Source organism: Ambystoma mexicanum, chromosome 7p (assembly GCF_040938575.1).
Source record: "Ambystoma mexicanum isolate Mex_15411 chromosome 7p, UKY_AmexF1_1, whole genome shotgun sequence".
Lineage (NCBI taxonomy): Eukaryota > Metazoa > Chordata > Amphibia > Caudata > Ambystomatidae > Ambystoma > Ambystoma mexicanum.
This window is the reverse complement of record NC_090939.1, coordinates 845310965-845329028: the sequence shown is the minus strand read 5'-3', so window position 1 is coordinate 845329028 and position 18064 is coordinate 845310965. Positions and strand designations below refer to the sequence as shown.

At 43.5% G+C, this 18064-nt stretch overlaps 1 protein-coding gene across 3 annotated transcripts in view; it reads left to right on the top strand.

Annotated features, from left to right (window-relative positions):
* CLYBL (citramalyl-CoA lyase) overlaps positions 1-18064 on the top strand; it is a 2832351-nt gene that overhangs the window by 2629948 nt on the left and 184339 nt on the right. For all 3 annotated transcript variants that reach the window (XM_069637009.1, XM_069637010.1, XM_069637008.1), the window contains one exon: positions 4982-5106. In XM_069637009.1, the coding sequence (XP_069493110.1) occupies positions 4982-5106 (125 nt within the window). The remainder of the gene's footprint in view (positions 1-4981; positions 5107-18064) is intronic.

The window sequence follows — 18064 nt, the reverse complement described above, 5'->3', positions numbered from 1 at the left end:
TTGTATAAAAGCTGATCAGAGCCTGGGAGAGGGGGATCCGGGGTGAACCATAAGTCACCCAAGTAGATATTGCTATGGCAAATGTGAACCCGACTGAGGGATGCCTGCGAACTAAAGTTAGTCTGAACCCGACTGAGGGAGGCTAATTGTGTGGGAAAAGGATCTGAGTCTGGCTGAGGGGATACAGGATGAATAGTGAATCGCCCGACTTGAATATTTGGAAAGGAACTTTTTCTGTTTGTTACATCAGGCCCTCTGAAACAAGAGACTTTGAACATTAGAGACTTGGGGACAGAAGGGCCTGATGTTGGTTAAAGGAAATGTGACCTTGTGCCGGAGAAGCCCAAGAGTGTGCTGTGCTCGAGGGACCTGCCTTGTCCCGTGCTAAAAACGTGGGGAAGGGAGGCCAACAGCCTGAACATCCTGACTTATCGTTTTGTGAACACTTCTTTCTTTTTCGGGAACATTACCCCACACTATTGGTAGCATTGCGTTAAGGATTGGCAATAGTTTCTTTTTTAAATATAGGCCCTTTTTATTTGATTAGACTCCACTAGGACTGTATTATTATTATTTGATGTTTGTAGCTCACTCCCATCTTAGATTTCGGTTTAGATTGGTGTTTTGCACACCCTTGATGAAGTTCAATAAACACTCTTGAACTGGGATCACTTGTGTCTGCCTTACTTTGATACCATGCCTTCCTTAAAACAGTGACTGGTACAAACTGCCATTTATACCGGAGGGGGAATGGATGTGGATGAGGGGAGCCTAATAGGCCCGGAACATAGTCAAAGGACACATACATATGTTGTTTGCAGGGACAGGGTCTTCAAAGTAGAGTTTGGAGAGTCCCAACATCAGTTGGTCAGGTGGCCAATGGTCCCAATGCAAAAGAACCCTTTGAGGTGTACATGGTATTGGGCACCTTGTTCGTTCCCACCCATCCAGCCCACTTGCAAGCGCACAGCCACAGGTGCGAACTGCTAGGAGGGGGGGTGGATGTGAATGATGCAAGTGCAATATACCAGGAACATTGTTAAAGGACACTGATCTTTCATGATCTTCTTGGTATAGCATACATTTATAAATATTAGATGTTTGGGTGTGTTGATGACTTACAATTTAGTACTCATCACTTTTCATATTACCTCATTTTTTAAATTTTGTTTGGTAAGATTGATGGCATTGACAATCTACAGATTGTACATCTGTGGTTGAAGAACTGTCTGTATGAATCTCTTTTATTGTCCAGAGTCACTGGGGAATTTCTCACAAATGGCTTGACCCACACAGGCAGGTATTACTTGTTGAACGCCGAATCCGAGTCTTTCATGAATCCACCATGAAAATGCTTGCTAGGCCATCCTCTGTAAGAGATACAGAAATAGTTTACTTGAATGAATCCAGTAATTGCATTTATTTTGTTTGCAATGTCTTCTAAAATATATGGTATTGTTATGCTTAAAAAAAGTTACTTTTCAAGCAAAATACTGACAGTACTTTTGTTTTCAAGTAGAGATTAATTAGAAATGTGGACGCCCATTCCAGCAGAAACAGTTTGGAACATAGGGAATTATAGTTTTTAACTTTAACTTTAAAATGTTATTTTTTGTTTGTGAAATATAATGTTGAATACTTTGGTTTGAGATAAGACTGAGAAATGTTTTCAAATACCAGAAAAATTATTTTGTCAGTGATCCTTCAAGGTTATAATGATGTAGGAGAGCACCATAAAATGTTAGTGGTCTCGGTTGTCAAACATACAACGTATAAAGAGGAAACTTACTCTTTTCTTGGATTACAAGGGTGAAGTGTTGCTCGAAGTTTGTGCATAAGGACGATGATCATTCGCAAAACACAGATCTTGTAAGGAAGGCTGCCTTGAGGTTATGCAGCTGGGTAATTCATAGTGGTGGTGTGTCTCCTTCGGCTATGTGTAGGCCAAGCAGCCAGAGTTTTCTCTGCAACAGCAGTTCTCCATCAAAGTTGATATAACCTTACAACGATGGAAATGTCTTATATGCAACTGGGTTCAGGCTCCACTGAAAGATCGTCACAACTTTCATCTGATTCTCCATCATTTCAGCTTCTTTCTCTGTCAACCCTTTCCTCTTCTGAATATTTGGGCTCATACAGATAGGGCTGAATTGTTACTATCATTCCTGAACATAGATGAAGCATAAAATAAAAAGTGAGGAAAATGAAAGGTTTTTGTTTGTACACAGTAGTGAAGTGATGTTTTACATTAAAGAGCAATGTTAAAGAAAAATAACAGAAGAAACAGCCTTGTTACAAAAACCCATAGTGCAAAGACAAGCATTAAAGTGTCAAACTTTGAAATTTTGCATTGACACATGTAAAAAAGAAGCTATGCAAATATAGCATTTTAATATGGTTTGGTAAAGACATTTGTACATAACATAACATTTTTTTAAATAAAAAGCGATTACAGAGTTAATTCATTTTAGGTAGTGTAAGTACCTGTTCTCAATCCCTCATACTGGGTAAACAACTGAACAGAGCAAAAATAAGTCAGGGAGGCTCAGAATGAAATAAACTGACACAAAGGAAAACGAAACTCCAATGCTGTCTGATCAAAATGAATTTGTTTATACTATTTGAGGAAAGAGGCAGCTTGATTTTTTCATGGAGACACGTCAATAGATTGTGCACATAGGAAGTCGACGTGAGACATGCATTAACATTATGAAAAGAGGCGTAAGTATCTAATGATGTCAGCTCGAGGAGCGGGTGATCTGAATTACTGCCGTAAGGGCACTTGAATTTAGGGCAATGGACCAACAGCTATGTTTAGCACAAGATGGTCGTACCAACCCTTCAGTTTTGCTTGTGTAAATATAAGAAAGACTAAGGTAATATGCATTGGAAATGTTTTTACAATCGATCGATCTATGCTAAAAAATACATGCCTGATCGATCTGGCCAATACAATTTCAGAGACAACTTCCCATTTAACATTATCTGGTGGGCCGCCCTGTAAGAGATTGAATGAATTGTCAGTCAGAAATGGCAAATTCAAATAAGCTGATGTCTACACAGGCTGATGACCTCCTACCTGACCGAGGAATAAGGTCTCTATTAAAAGCAGCCTATTAAATGTTTCTTTGTTCATGATGGCATATGGCTCTGTTTATACCAGAATCCCAGCAAAACATGCAATTCAAAGTTAAATTATACAATAGTATGTACACTTAATAACGCATCTATAAAGAACAAGTACAGAATACATTTTTGGCTGTATTTCTAGACCATGTGACTGATTTGTAAAACAAGACAAGATCTGAATTCAGCAGGTTAAGAGAAATAACATGCATACATCAAGGCTATATTAAAGTGTATGAATTATTAATAAATGTGTATATTTTAATAACTCTGTTATGCATGCAGTCACAAAAATATGAAAGGATGTCTTCATATTCAGAATGTTATTGCAAATCTGGATATATAAATCTTATTAATATCACATGTCCATTCTGGGAATTATAAGCAAATTAAATATTGCAGTCTCATTTTAATAATTCATTCTGAAGGGAAGGGCTACCTCATAGCTAACACATCCTCTTAAAACAAAGAGAATTTAATGGGCTAATCAAAGCAAGGAGGTGGACACCAGTGGGTGTAAGTGAAGAAAAGATATCACAGGCTTTGTCCAATACAGAAATGAATCATCAAATGATGCTATATTGTAGAGTTGCTGGGTATTTAAATCTAAACACATAGGAAGAGAGGAAAGCTTGTGGTAAGCAGAAAAGGAAAGAGCGCATGTTCCCCAGGAAAAAAGCGTATTGGCGTTCCACCTGAAGATTAGCTGATGGAAAGTCTACTTAAGAAGGCCTTTACCAGATGAGGCTAAATGCAGAAGCCTTTCCCAAGACAGAAACAGATTACATGAGGGGCATTTTGAGAGCAGGTGGACTGATTAAATGAAAGAGACTATCTTGAGTTGATGCCAGAATCAAATTGATGTGCCTACCTGCCCCGGCTCTTTGAAAGATAAACCGTAAGTGAGCACACTCCGAAGAAAATGATGTAAATTGAAATATACATTATTTAAACTATTGATCCTCTTGAGTGGTATAGAATTAGACAAATAAAACTGTACCAAATCTGTTGCTTTTTAAAATGTACTATTCTACCAAGGATGACATACCTCTGATAAGTCATTAAATGCCCTTCTAATATTTATGCCAAAAGGCACCCTTTTGTTAAGTCAAGTAGAGATCTCCCATATTCATTTTTGTGTGGTTTTCAAGGAGGCACCTTTCACTACCTTCATTTAAACACTCAATAAAACATGAACTATAATAATCTGTTCTGTATTGGTCTATTGGTCAGCATAAGAATCCTTCCCATATTATATTGACATGCGCATATGTGCTGTTTTTCTTGAATGAAGCCACACAGTACAACCAAATAAAAGTGAAGAGCTTGGCAAGCCAGCAAATTTGAAAAACAGAGCATAACAATATACTCTCTTGATGTTTGCAATGCACTGGGCCTGCTGGCCTGAAACCTGTCTCTAAGGCCGGGGAGGCCAAAGAGGGTAAATCTGATATATTTTCCCATAGACGCTTTGTATTTCCTTAACCCAACTAGTCCTTTGTCCTAATATTTACATTTTCCACATACGTATTGCACGTTCTTCTAGTTAGGCACTGTCTCTTAATATATAGACTTTTTATGATATTTTATGTCTATCATCATAGTTAAGAAATGTGTTTATATATGAGATGGCAATGAACGCAGTCAATGTGGAACAGTCTTCATCGTTCTCCATCTTGCACGACATACTCATCTTCCCCTTATAAATAAAACAAAGGACATATATTCCATAATATTTAATAATTGTGGAGTTGATGAGGCGTTTGATGAGTTGATGTGTTTTCTCCTTGGCTGACACGGTTTACATGAACATATGTTGTTGCTTCATGTTTGTAATGCTTTCTGTTTTCTTTAGGTAAGCAGGTGATTCACCCAAACCAGATTCCTATTGTCCAGGAGCAATTTACTCCGAGCACTGAACTAATGAAATGGGCCCAGGAATTGATTTCTGAATTTGAAGAGCATCAGAATTTGGGAAAGGTAAAACTAAACCTACATGAAGCATAAAACAGGTTCTAAAATGTGGCTTAGCTTAAAAACATTATACTGCTGATTGGAGCAATGTAGAGCATTTTTCCTCATTCCAGCTATATACGGATCAAAATAAGTGGCACTCTTCTTAGGTTTTGCAATATAACATTTAACTAGATGGGCTGGTTGCTTATGCCTTCTAGAATATACTTTTTCTTAATATGTGAAACCTTATTAAAACTAAGTTTTTTTTCCCCCCACTGACTTGCAATAGATTTTATTTTCTCCCAAAGCAGTCCCTTCCAACATATGTACCAAATAGGCAGTCTCAGATCATCCCTTCTTCTATTGGCTGTGTTGGCTAGGTTATATCCCAATGGGAGTTATTCAGTGGGTGTGCTGGTTGAAAGATATGAAGTAGATATTAAGCATATGAACCTGGTTCCTTTTTAGCCAAAGAATCCTGAGTGTCTACTACGAGTTAAATGACTTTTTGAACTGCTGAAAGGTATTTAGGCTTCTTCTGAAACATTTAAGGCTCTGTTGAAATGTCGGTTATAAGTCCACATTGTCCTTGGAAGTCAGAGCGGAAATTAAAAACGTAGTTTTAATAAGGTTCCCCATAGTAAGAAACAATATATTCAAGAAGTCTTACGAAACAATCTAGATAGTTATGTTATATGGCCTCAGGAAGGATTGGCTGGAAACAAGTTCTGGGTTGGGACACAGTAGGTTATTGGTTTGGTCGGGTAGTTCAAGTTCCAGTACAAAATAGGACATACATAGAATACATATGGCCTGGCACTGGCATCCAATTGATTACTTTTAGATTAGATAATGTGCTCAGGTTTCTTGTGGTTTAGATACAATGTAGCATCTTGTTTGGCTAATCTTCTAGAGTTCTAGATATTGTTTTTAAGAAGGCCTGTGCACATCATATTGTAATAGGCTACATTCTAAAGGGCCGGTGAACTTGCAATTCAATTCGATTGTTGGGGTACATTTGCAGGAGAACCTTCCAGCACATATACTCTTGTCCCTCTGTCTTTTCCATTGATTCCGGGCATCACTCAGCCATTATGGCTAGATGAAGGAGATAATGAAGACATGGCTGCCTCACCTTTCAATCTGTGAAGACAAAGGAAACACTCATTCACCAAGTGATTGATGTGTTCCAGACATTCTGACATGTTGCAATGGTTCTTGGATTCACTCCCTATTTATTCTGTGCTAGATCTGAATGTGATCTTCTTGGGGTTGTGGCAGGTCGAAAGAAGGAGTCGGCCACACTAAGGACATTATGAACTCTATTTAACGAAATTATATGAAAAGGCCTAACTCTCCCTATTGATAAATAGACAACCCTGCCTATCTAAAGACCCTAAGGGTACTCATCTGTCATTAGGACGTTCCAAAGAAAAAATGTCCTTGGTCCAAAACTAAATCTACCTGACCATACCACTAGTTTAACCAACGTAAACTCAGCCAAGAGAAGGTCTTTCTTCTCCTGGACGTCTCTCATTTCCTGATAGTCTCTGTATGGAAATGCCTCTCACTTATATTTGAGTTTATTTATAAAACACTTCTTTGGTAATCTCTGGATATCTCCTCCATGACCTCTTGAAGCTCTTGTAAAACACTTCTGGTTGTGGTGCTTTCTTTAAGGATATGCTGCTTACAGTTTGTCTCTCAATTCATCTGGGACTACTTTGCATGGGACTTGATCCGCTTTTATATTCCCCCACTCCTGGGTTCTCTCGTTTATACTCTTTCTTCTACTATCTGATACTCTTGATAGTCTTATCTTATATTCCTCAGAAGCTGTGCTGGGGCTGGGATTGGTTGATTACTGCACGTCCAATTTGGTCGTTGGCGAATTGGTCACAATTTTGTCTGTGCATTTTGATGAATATAAATGTGGGGGGTGGACATAGGGATATAAATAATATAAAGGGGTTAAGGGTAGGCAACAACCAAAACAATTGGCAGTAATCAACCCAAACCCAGGTGCTTTACTTTATCCAGTCATTGTCTCTTTCTTCACAAGACCTGTTCACTTCTTGCCTCGTTAATTGTCTCCAGTCCCTCTTTATTCTTCTCACAGGGTTGTTGCTTGTTTTATGAGCCTTTTACATTGGCAACCAGACAACTTTATCCCTTGTATCTCGTCTTTATGACTGGGATGAGTTGCACTATACATATACTCTTGCACTGAAGGCCTCCTACTTTTCCTGTTCTCCCGGTACCGTCATCTGCATAGGGGAGGTTTGCAGGGCTGGGCGCATGCTTGAGTATTATTCCCCATTGTTGGTTCTCTCATTCAGCTTTTTAGCTGCATCTCGTTCTCAGCTTCCCCCCCTGGCTGCAGCCTTCTATGGACATGGACGATGGGGAACTTCTCACTTTCCCAGCTGTGATGGTCTCAATGTCGTTCGCCGGGCATGTCACCCACCATGAGGCTAGCGCCACCATCAGCTCTTGGATACTTCTCTCTTCTCAGGCAACGGTTTCCCCATTGCCGTTTTCGCTGGCATCTGACTGGCGTTCCTCAAAGATTCGGAAGTCGTGGACTCTGCGGCGTGACTCTACTTAGCCCGTGCAAGGAGCAATCGTGTCAGGGGGCTTCCCCTGCGTACCATACTTTCCCCTTCTCCTTTCACCACTCTTAAAGAGACATCGGGCCTCATTACGGGTCGGGGGGTCCGGAATTAAGTGGCGGTAAACCCGCCGCCACTGTTAATTCCAGACCGCCCAATCCCGAGTCCTGCAGGCGGGAGGTGATCTTCCCGCCAGGTCTGACCTGGCGGGTTGAACACCTCCCGCAGGCGGACGTGGAAACACCAGCACCATCACGAGATGGTGCCGGTGTTTCCACTTCCCCATTCCCATTGACTCCAATGGGAATGGGGATTAACACCATTCTGCCTCCATGACTCCCGGGACACCGGGGCTGTAATGCCCTGGTAACTCCAGGAGTCACGGAGGCGGAATGGTAATACGAGACCGGCGGTAACCAGGCGGTTTTACCGCCGCGGTTACCGCCGGACTCGTAATGAGGCCCATCGTCTTATCCTCTTTCTCATAGATTCACTTCAACATTGCCCGCAGCCAAATATAAAGATGTTACATTCTTCTTCTCAGCAGGCAGTCGATATACACTGATATGTTAGGCAATCTAGGGAGTCTCTCATGGGAACGGGAATCTGTGTCCCCTAAGGGGAAGTCGCTCCCTGTGAGATCCCACTTGCCCATACCTAGGGAGGGTATCGCAGAGTGCGCTCAACTCCCTAGCCTTAAAGGGGGTGTCTCCTTCTTGGGGAGAAGGTCCGAATGCCGTTGACTACTCACAGTGTGTATACAGAGCCAAAAGAAGTAGAGGCAGATGGGACCCTTTTGGAAACTCATAAGTGAGCCCAAATATATTACATTGTGCTGAGCCCAAACTGATATATTTTTAAGATTTACTTTATAGTATGTAGTCTCATCGTTTAATAGATATAACATGTAGAAACTGCCCACACTTTGCAGTGAAGAGGGAAGACAATTCAAACCTAATAGATAATAATAACTTTTTGGGCCAAATACAAATGTGGCCGAAGGTACGTACCCAAACACACATGCACATGACAGATTTATGATTCCATACCAAAAAAGATTGAATTTTGGGTGTCATCTGCCTCAATGGAAGCAAGGGAGGCACTGCCGTTGCACACTCACATCCTGCTTCCACTTTGGCCAGTTTTGATTGAGGTAGGTAGTAGCTCACTGCACCCAGGGTTCCATGATGGGCCCTGTCCGCTCTGTAAACCTCACTGTGGAACAGCGCTCATGTCCCCTATGTATCTTGCCCACCAGTATTTATATCTATAACTTACAAAACAGGTCAAAATAAATGATATGTAAAAATAAAATCTAGGCCAGGTCTTTTGAACACATTTTAAGAGTTGAATCCTACATGCTGCACAATGGTGTGACCTATTACATATAGAGAAGTTTGATGCTATCAGACTTTGCTTCATGTATTTCAACTGGCTTTTGTGACTGTCCTCCACCATGTATCCATGCCGAGATGCACATTATATGAAATGGTGTATAATCAACAAAAAGTGAATAAGTATTTTTAGGGGCTACACAGTCAATTTATTGATCGGGATACCTTGTTTGGAGCTCTATCAAGTTTCAATGAGAGGATACGTCAGTGATTCTATCAAAGCACAAAAGCCACATTCACTTTTATTTTATTACTACTCTGTGGTAGGAGTCAGGAGAGGGGCTATATTTACATCCAAGTTCAAGCCATTTTATGTGTTGGGGGATGGTATGGGATTTATAAAGTATGATACTATCTGGGAAACAAAAGAACATTGCATGTAAAGAAACACCCAGGGGATTACAGGTAGGGTGCAGTGGTTGCAGAGATTACTGGGATTATTATGGAAAGCAAGGGAGTTGCTTGAGCTCCAGTGGGGTTGAATTAGGGTTAAGTGGAGCTTTCAGCGATTGGTGCAATTTTAATTTAAGAGTATGGTCTTTAGGTCCTTTCTGAAGTGCAGGATGTTGGGTGCCAATGTGATCTGCATTGGAATGTATTTCAGGGTCAGGGTCCTGAACTATTTTTCCCTTTTGCAGTACTTGGGTTTCTTAGCTGGGTAGAAGGGTGTTGTGGTTGTGACAACTTTGTAGGTGATGCAAGCTGTCTTGGGTCTAATGTGTGCTTGAAGGAGTAGTCAGTGCAGCTCCCGGAGGATAAGTATATGTGGCTGAATGTTCCTAGTCCTGTGATGAGGCATGCTGCAGCATCTTTAAGGATACGCTGCTTACAGTTTGTTTTCAGATAGTTCTTCTCTTAGGAGTCTTTCACAGTCTCTCAATGCATCTTTGACTACTTTGCATGGGACTTGATCCGCTTTTCTATTCCTCCACTCCTGGGTTCTCTCTTTTATACTCTTTCTTCTATTATCTGATACTCTTGATAGTCTTATCTTATATTCCTCAGAAGTTGTGCTGGGGCTGGGATTGGTTGAATACTGCACGTCCAATTTGGTCGTTGGAGAATTGGTCACAATTTTATCTGTGCATTTTGACAAATATATATGTGGGGGGTGGACATAGGGATATAAATAATATAAAGGGGTTAAGGGGAGGCAACGACCAAAACAATTTGCAGTAATCAACCAAAACCCAGGTGCTTTGCTTTATCCAGTCGTTGGGCCTCATTATAACTCAGGCGGTCCGGAAATAACGGTGGCGGTAAACCCGCCGCCACTGTTGTTTCCGGACCACCTGATCTCGACTCCTGCAGGCGGACGAGGAAACACCGGCAGCATTACGAGATGCTGCCGGTGTTTCCATGATCCCCATTCCCATCGAGTCCCATAGGACTCAATGGGAATGGGGATTAACAGCATTCCGCCTCTGTGATTCCCAGAAAACTGGGGTTGTAATGCCCTTGTAATTCCGGGAATCACGGAGGCGGAATGGTAAGACGAGTCCGGCGGTAACCAGGTGGTTTTACCACCGCGGTTACTGCCGGACTCGTAATGAGGCCCAATGTCTCTTTCTTCACAAGACCTGTTCACTTTTTGACACGTTAATTGTCTCCAGTCCCTCTTTATTCTTCTCACAGGGTTGTTGCTTGTTTTATGAGCCTTTTACATTGGCAACCAGACAACTTTATCCCTTGTATCTCGTCTTTATGACTGGGACGAGTTGCACCATACATATACTCTTGCACTGAAGACCTCCTACTTTTCCCGTTCTCCCCGGTACTGTCATCTGCATAGGGGAGGTTTGCAGGGCTGGGCGCATGCTTGAGTATTATTCCCCGTTGTTGGTTCTCTCATTCAGCTTTTTAGCTGCATCTCGTTCTCAGCTTCCCCCCTGGCTGCAGCCTTCTATGGACATGGACGATGGGGAACTTCTCACTTTCCCAGCTGTGATGTTCTCAACGTCGTTCAGCGGGCATCTCACCCACCATGAGGCTAGCGCCACCATCAGCTCTTGGATACTTCTCTCTTCTCAGGCAAAGGTTTCCCCATTGCCGTTCTCGCTGGCATCTGACTGGCGTTCCTCAGAGATTCGGAAGTCGTGGACTCTGCCGCGTGACTCTACTTTGCCCGTGCATGGCACAATCGTGTCAGGGGGCTTCCCCTGCGTACCATACTTTCCCCTTCTCCTTTCACCACTCTTAAAGAGACATCAGGCCTCATTATGGGTCGGGCGGTCCGGAATTAACCGTGTCGGTAAACCCGCAGCCATTGTTAATTCCGGACCGCCCAATCCCGAGTCCTGCAGGTGGGAGGTGATCTTCCCGCCAGGTCTGACCTGGCGGGTTGAACACCTCCCACCTGCAGGCAGACGTGGAAACGCCAGCACCATCACGAGATGGTGCCGGTGTTTCCACTTCCCCGTTCCCATTGAGTCCAATGGGAATGGGTATTAACACCATTCCGCCTCCATGACTCCCGGGACACTGGGGCTGTAATGCCCTGGTAATTCCGGGAGTCACGGAGGCGGAATGGTAATACGAGTCCGGCGGTAACCAGGTGGTTTTACTGCCGCGGTTTCCGCTGGACTCGTAATGAGGCCCATTGTCTTTTCCTCTTTCTCATAGATTCACTTCAACATTGCCTGCAGCCAAATATAAAGATGTTACATTCTTCTTCTCAGCAGGCAGTCCGATATACACTGAAATGTTAGGCAATCTAGGGAGTCTCTCATGGGAACGGGAGTCTGTGTCCCCTAAGGGGGAGTCGCTCCCCGTGAGGTCCCACTTGCCCATACCTAGGGAGGGTATCGCAGAGTGCGCTCACCTCCCTAGCCTCTAAGGGGGTGTCTTCTTCTTGGGGAGAAGGTCCGAATACCGTTGACTACTCACAGTGTGTATACACAGCCAAAAGAAGTAGAGGCAGATGGGACCCTTTTGGAAACTCATAAGTGAGCCCAAATATATTACATTGTGCTGAGCCCAAACTGATATATTTTTAAAATTTACTTTATAGTATGTAGTCTCATCGTTTAATAGATATAAAATGTAGAAATTGCCCACACTTTGCAGTGAAGAGGGAAGACAATTCAAACCTAATAGATAATAATAACCTTTTGGGCCAAATACAAATGTGGCCGAAGGTACGCACCCAAACACACATGCACATGACAGATTTATGATTCCATACCAAAAAAGATTGAATTTTGGGTGTCATCTGCCACAATGGAAGCAAGGGAGGCCCTGCCGTTGCACACTCACATCCTGCTTCCACTTTGGCCAGTTTTGATTGAGGTAGGTAGTAGCGCACTGCACCCAGGGTTCAATGATGGGCCCTGTCCGCTCTGTAAACCTCACTGTGGAACAGCGCGCATGTCCCCTATGTAACTTTCCCACCAGTATTTATATCTATAACTTACAAAACGGGTCAAAATAAATGATATGTAAAAATAAAAACTAGGCCAGGTCTGTTGAACACATTTTAAGGGTTGAATCCTACATGCTGCACAATGGTGTGGCCTATTACATATAGAGAAGTTTGATGCTATCAGACTTTGCTTCATGTATTTCAGCTGGCTTTTGTGACTGTCATCCACCATGTATCCATGCCGAGATGCACATTATATGAAATGGTGTATAATCAACAAAAAAGTGGATAAGCATTTTTAGGGGCTACACAGTCAGTTTATTGATAGGGATACCTTGTTTGGAGTTCTATAAAGTTTCAATGAGAGGACACGTCAGTGATTCTATCAAAGCACAAAAGCCACATTCACTTTTATTTTATTACTACTCTGTGGTAGGAGTCAGGAGAGGGGCTATATTTACAACCAAGTTCAAGCCATTTTTATGTGTTGGAGGGATGGTATGGGATTTATAAAGTATGATACTAGCTGGGAAACAAAAGAACATTGCATGTAAAGAAACACCCAGGGGATTACAGGTAGGGTGCAGCGGTTGCAGAGATTGCTGGGATTAGTATGGAAAGCAAGGGAGTTGCTTGAGCTCCAGGGGGGTGAATTAGGGTTAAGTGGAGCGTTCAGCGATTGGTGCAATTTTAATTTAAGAGTATGGTCTTTAGGTCCTTTCTGAAGTGCAGGATGTAGGGTGCCAATGTGATCTGCATTGGAATTTATTTCACGGTCAGGGTCCTGAACTATTTTTCCCTTTTGCAGTACTTGGGTTTCTTGGCTGGGTAGAGGGGTGTTGTAGTTGTGACAACTTTGTAGGTGATGCAAGCTGTCTTGGGTCTAATGTGTGCTTGAAGGAGTAGTCAGTGCAGCTCCCGGAGGATAAGTATATGTGGCTGAATGTTCTTAGTCCTGTGATGAGGCATGCTGCAGCATGCTAGATAGCTTTTAGTGGGCCTACATGGCATGTTGGGCTCCTGTGAGTAGGGCATTGCCACTGTCTAGTTGGTAGATAACCACAGCTTGGAGAACTGTTCTGAAGCTGAGGGTGGGCAGTAGGGCTTGACTTTGTGAAAAAACGTAAAGTACCATGCTATTCAACATACACCTGTGTAATCGGTACAGAATATTTAATATATTTTAGTTTTGTCTGCATTCTACACACGAGCCTAGTAATTATCTGCTTAATTTCTATGATTGATATATAAAATCTTTGGAATTTGTGGTCATCTTGCTATGGACTGTAAAGGGATTACTTGTTGCTGATTATGTTTATATACTGGTTTCCCTAGTTTTCTATTTCCAGGATCAGTGGTGGGGGCACTATCATCCTATTGTAATCTTATGTCCCATCCCGTTTCCTTCATACTGTATGGATGTTCCCCCATATGAAATAGGACCAGAGCCATTTGCACTGCAGCATGTGCCTTCCACCTTAACTTTAAAGATGCACAAGGCTGTGTAACTGAGACATAGCTTGGCCTGTGTAAGTCCCACCCCAGTGCTGCCCATCAGTACTATTTTCTGTGTGGACAGAAGCAGTTGCCTGCACTAGCAGCCTTTTATTTTTGGTGTGTCCTTTCCCTGTTCTCTTTCTTTTCTAATTCCTCTGCTCCAGCCTCCGATCACTGACGCATGTTAGCGTCTTCCTGGTTCTCTCTGTGCACTTCCTACGAGAGCTCCTTTCTGGTGTTGGACCCCTATGTGCTCTTTCCGGAATGCCATTGTGTCTGGACTTGCCTCATGTGTGTAGGTCTTAATGATCTGAGATGGCCTCATTTTTGTCAAATGTCCTGAACCCCTGTCAGTGCCCCTACAGTATCCAGACTCGACTTCACCCCGTACGTGGAATGGTTCGCTGGTCAGTAATAGTTGTGTATGGCTTCCCCTCAATCATCCATGTCATTAAGATATTCTGACCAGTGGACGACACCATTCCCCCAACCCCTCTGGGTGTCTTGCATGTTGATGTGTATCCGATCAGCAGCCTCGTCATCAGGGCAGACTCAGAGAACCCCTCAACTTTGCAATTATAGATTTTTGATCACTTTATGGTCCTCATGATTTCACAATATACTATGTGCACAGGCTCCTATAGACATGCCAGCAGCACCTGGGCCAGCGACTCCCTTAGGGGACACCACTATTCTAGTTAGGTTTACTGCAGCACCTGCACACTCTTCCTCCGCAGAGACATCTTAAGATGATTTGCCCCAACTGGAGAGGGAGCAGCAGGATACAGAGGATGAGGAAGAGGAGGATTTGCCATTTTCGGCTTGCTCATTCCAGAAGAGAATGTCAGGCTTAGCTTCCTTTTTGGCCTTTCCCACGCTCCCAGAGGCACACCCACATAGTGACCTTTTGGTGGAGGCTCTTGCCCTTTAGCTGGCAGATCTATCAAGTGTACCGCTGCAGAAGGACATTTCCTCCAAGAACTGGCAAAAGCCTCACTTAAACTAACCCTCACACATGACGATAGACACTAGTTATCACCTGGTTTCCTCAGACATTTTCTACCTAGCTGCATACTTCATTAGTGTCAGCTCCTATCTTTAAGCATCTGTGCTTTCTTCATTAACCTCGAAGTCTACACTCCTGAATAAGAACAATATCCTAGAACCATGGGGTCGGAAAGTTTATGCAAACATAGTTCTATATCTGAAGCAAGCTAAAGCGGATGCGTTGTTAGCGGTGGGGAAAGTTCACACCTATGGCAAGAAATATCAGATGCCTTTCCTGATCTCCTGACTGGTAAGCAAGCGGCCCTCAGGTACGGTTTGGTGCATCTAAGCAGGTTACAAAGAACTCTTGGAGTCTTTTCCTCACTAGATTGAAACAGCCAGAAGAGTAATTTTTGTGGCAACAGACATGATGCATTCTGTTTAGATGCGCTCAACCAGATTTATCAACAGCATGCAAGAGAGCATCATAGTTGTCTCCAACCTCTTTCATTCATCACCAGATGATGAGCTCAAAAAGAAAACGGCAAGTTCTCAGAACGCCAAATCCTTGGTGGTACTAACTAAGCCCACTGGCAGGCCCTTCTCCCATGGTCAAGATAGGCAAGAGACAGGAGGGCCAAGATCGTCTAGGCTTGTGTAGGCTGTCAAGGACGGAGGGCAAGAGAGACTGGCAGATTGTTGCGTGCATCCCGGCACAAGTAGAGTTGGTCTTATACCAAAGGGTTCTACACGCCCTTCTCCTCACTGGCCTCTGACTGCAAGAAACAATGGCATCAGCATTTGGGTATGTGACTCTCCAGATGGTGGCAGGCTGACTTTGCATTTGGAGGCATGGTGTCATTTGTGTGCGACCCTTCGATCCTTTTGGTGATTTCAGCAGGTTTCTGCTCCCACTCAGTCTCCAGCTTCCTCTACCCTTCTTCAAATTGGATCCCCAGCAGTTCTGCTGGAAGTGTCAAAGCTACTCCGTAAGAGAACAGTGGAATTGGATCCGGCCTATAAGAGGGATCTGTGATGATGATTTCCCCTTCGTGTCACTGTGGCCATAGTTTCATGAATCAGCCTATTCAGTATCCCAGCAATGTGGCAGAGTTGACATGCAGCTGTATTCGTCTAGTTGTTAGTTCCCAGGCAGCACTGACAAGGCTAGTAGCCACACCCCCTTTCATCTCTGCATATCTGAGAGAGCCGCCATGGGATCTTCGCGCTGCTACTCTCATAGGAGTACTTGAACGCGACAGCCCTGGTTTACGACCCGCAGCTCCGCCTTACTTCGGCACGGGAAGACATTCGCTGTTCGCCTTGCTTGTCGTCCACGCAACTTACAGCAGATCTCTCTGAGCTGAGTGCTAGAGTTAGTATAACTACAATACCCAGAAGCCAGTTCAGCCAGAAGACCACATCAGCCTCCAGAGTCCGCGGTTCAAGGCTTTTCATGACATCTTCCCAGTCCTATTTCCTTTTGATCTACAAGAAGGCAGTAGATTCTGTATATCTATAGCTAAAGCCTGGAGAGGACAGTTCCAGCCAGCTAGTCAGACCATCTAGGATCAACTCACCACTTATCTGGATCCTCCGGAGACTTCGCACCCCAGCAGCTCTCCACAGGGTTTTATCCCCCATGAGGGTTTCCCTGGGGGGCCTCTCAGTGTCGAAGCCTCTGTGCCGGGCCACGGAAGGGTACCCAGGTGAATTCCTATTATCGACTAGAACCAGCAGTGGTCTTCCGCACCCATAGGTTGGTGCTCTTCCGAGATTTCTTTGCACTCACTTGGCATACTACATTGATTGTGTAAAGGGAGCTAGGCTCCCATTTTCACATCTTTTCCATCACATAAAGTACCATGCAGGCTTGAGGGTGCTGCTTTTCTCAGTCTTTTACTAGCCTTAGAAAAATTCAAGATGATGATGCCAGCAGAAATGCCAAAATCCCTTTGTGTGGGGGATTAGTTATGCTCAGTGGGCCTGTTCCAACATGGAGACTACACCACAAATTTCTAAATTTTCAGTAACGAATCGCCATTTTCAGTGTATGGTCCTGTCCTTTGGACTCAACTTGACCAACTAGTCTACACTAAAAATATTAATGCTGTCACAGGTGTCCTGGGAATGAGAATTGACCTATATTTGAACAACTGGCTGGTCAGAGGGCCTTCTCTCGGAGAGGCTGTCTTCACTCTGCAATCCCTTCTCAGCCTGCTGTTCAAACTGGGGTTCATACTCAACATTCCATAGTCAGAGCTTCTTCCCTCGCTGGGATTAACGTTCATAGGTTTCTAGTGATTCACACATCAGTCAGGGTGTTTCTCCCTCAAGAGAGTAGCAGACATCCAAGAAGCAGGCAAACGCTTTCTGGACAGGTTGATCTCTTTGGGTGGGGGTATCAGAGGGAGGTCTGTTAGCTACTTTCATCCTCTGTGTTCATTCCCTTTGCCAGGTTCAAGATGATACCAATTAAGCTACAGCTTGCATAGTGAGGGTCTCAGGTTATGGGATGCCAGTAAACAAGGACCCCTTTCCCGACCAGCTGACGTCACCATCCACTTTGGTGGAGGTTAGAACCAAACCTGTTAGAAGGGTCATCCTTCTACGTTCTACATCACACTGCAGTGGTCACTATTGATTCTTCCCTGGATGGATGGGGACTGACTCTGAATTCAACCATGGACTTTGTTCTCAGCAATCATATAAACTTTCCTGGAAATCAAAACGATTTTCAGTGCACATAAATCATTTCCCTTTCTGATTTAGGACATGGTGGTGCTGATCAGGATAAGCAGCACTACCTCAATATTGTGTGTCAACATACAGGGAGAGGCAAAGTCTCAATTTCTGTGCTGCTTGACTATAAAAATGTTGGAGTGAGCCATACTGCACGAAATCTTTCTCGGACCTGTCCATCTTCTAGGGACACTAACACTGAGGCAAACAGATTGAGTAGGGTCAATCTGGGGACCCACATATGGGAGCTCAACCACAATATGTCTCTGAACGTATAACATTTTGGCAGGATTTTCTCACTGGACCTTTTTGCTACTGGGGGCAACTCAAGTGTTACAGGTTTGCCTTTTGGATGGGCTTAGGAGAGGGATATCTGGATTGTGTACTAC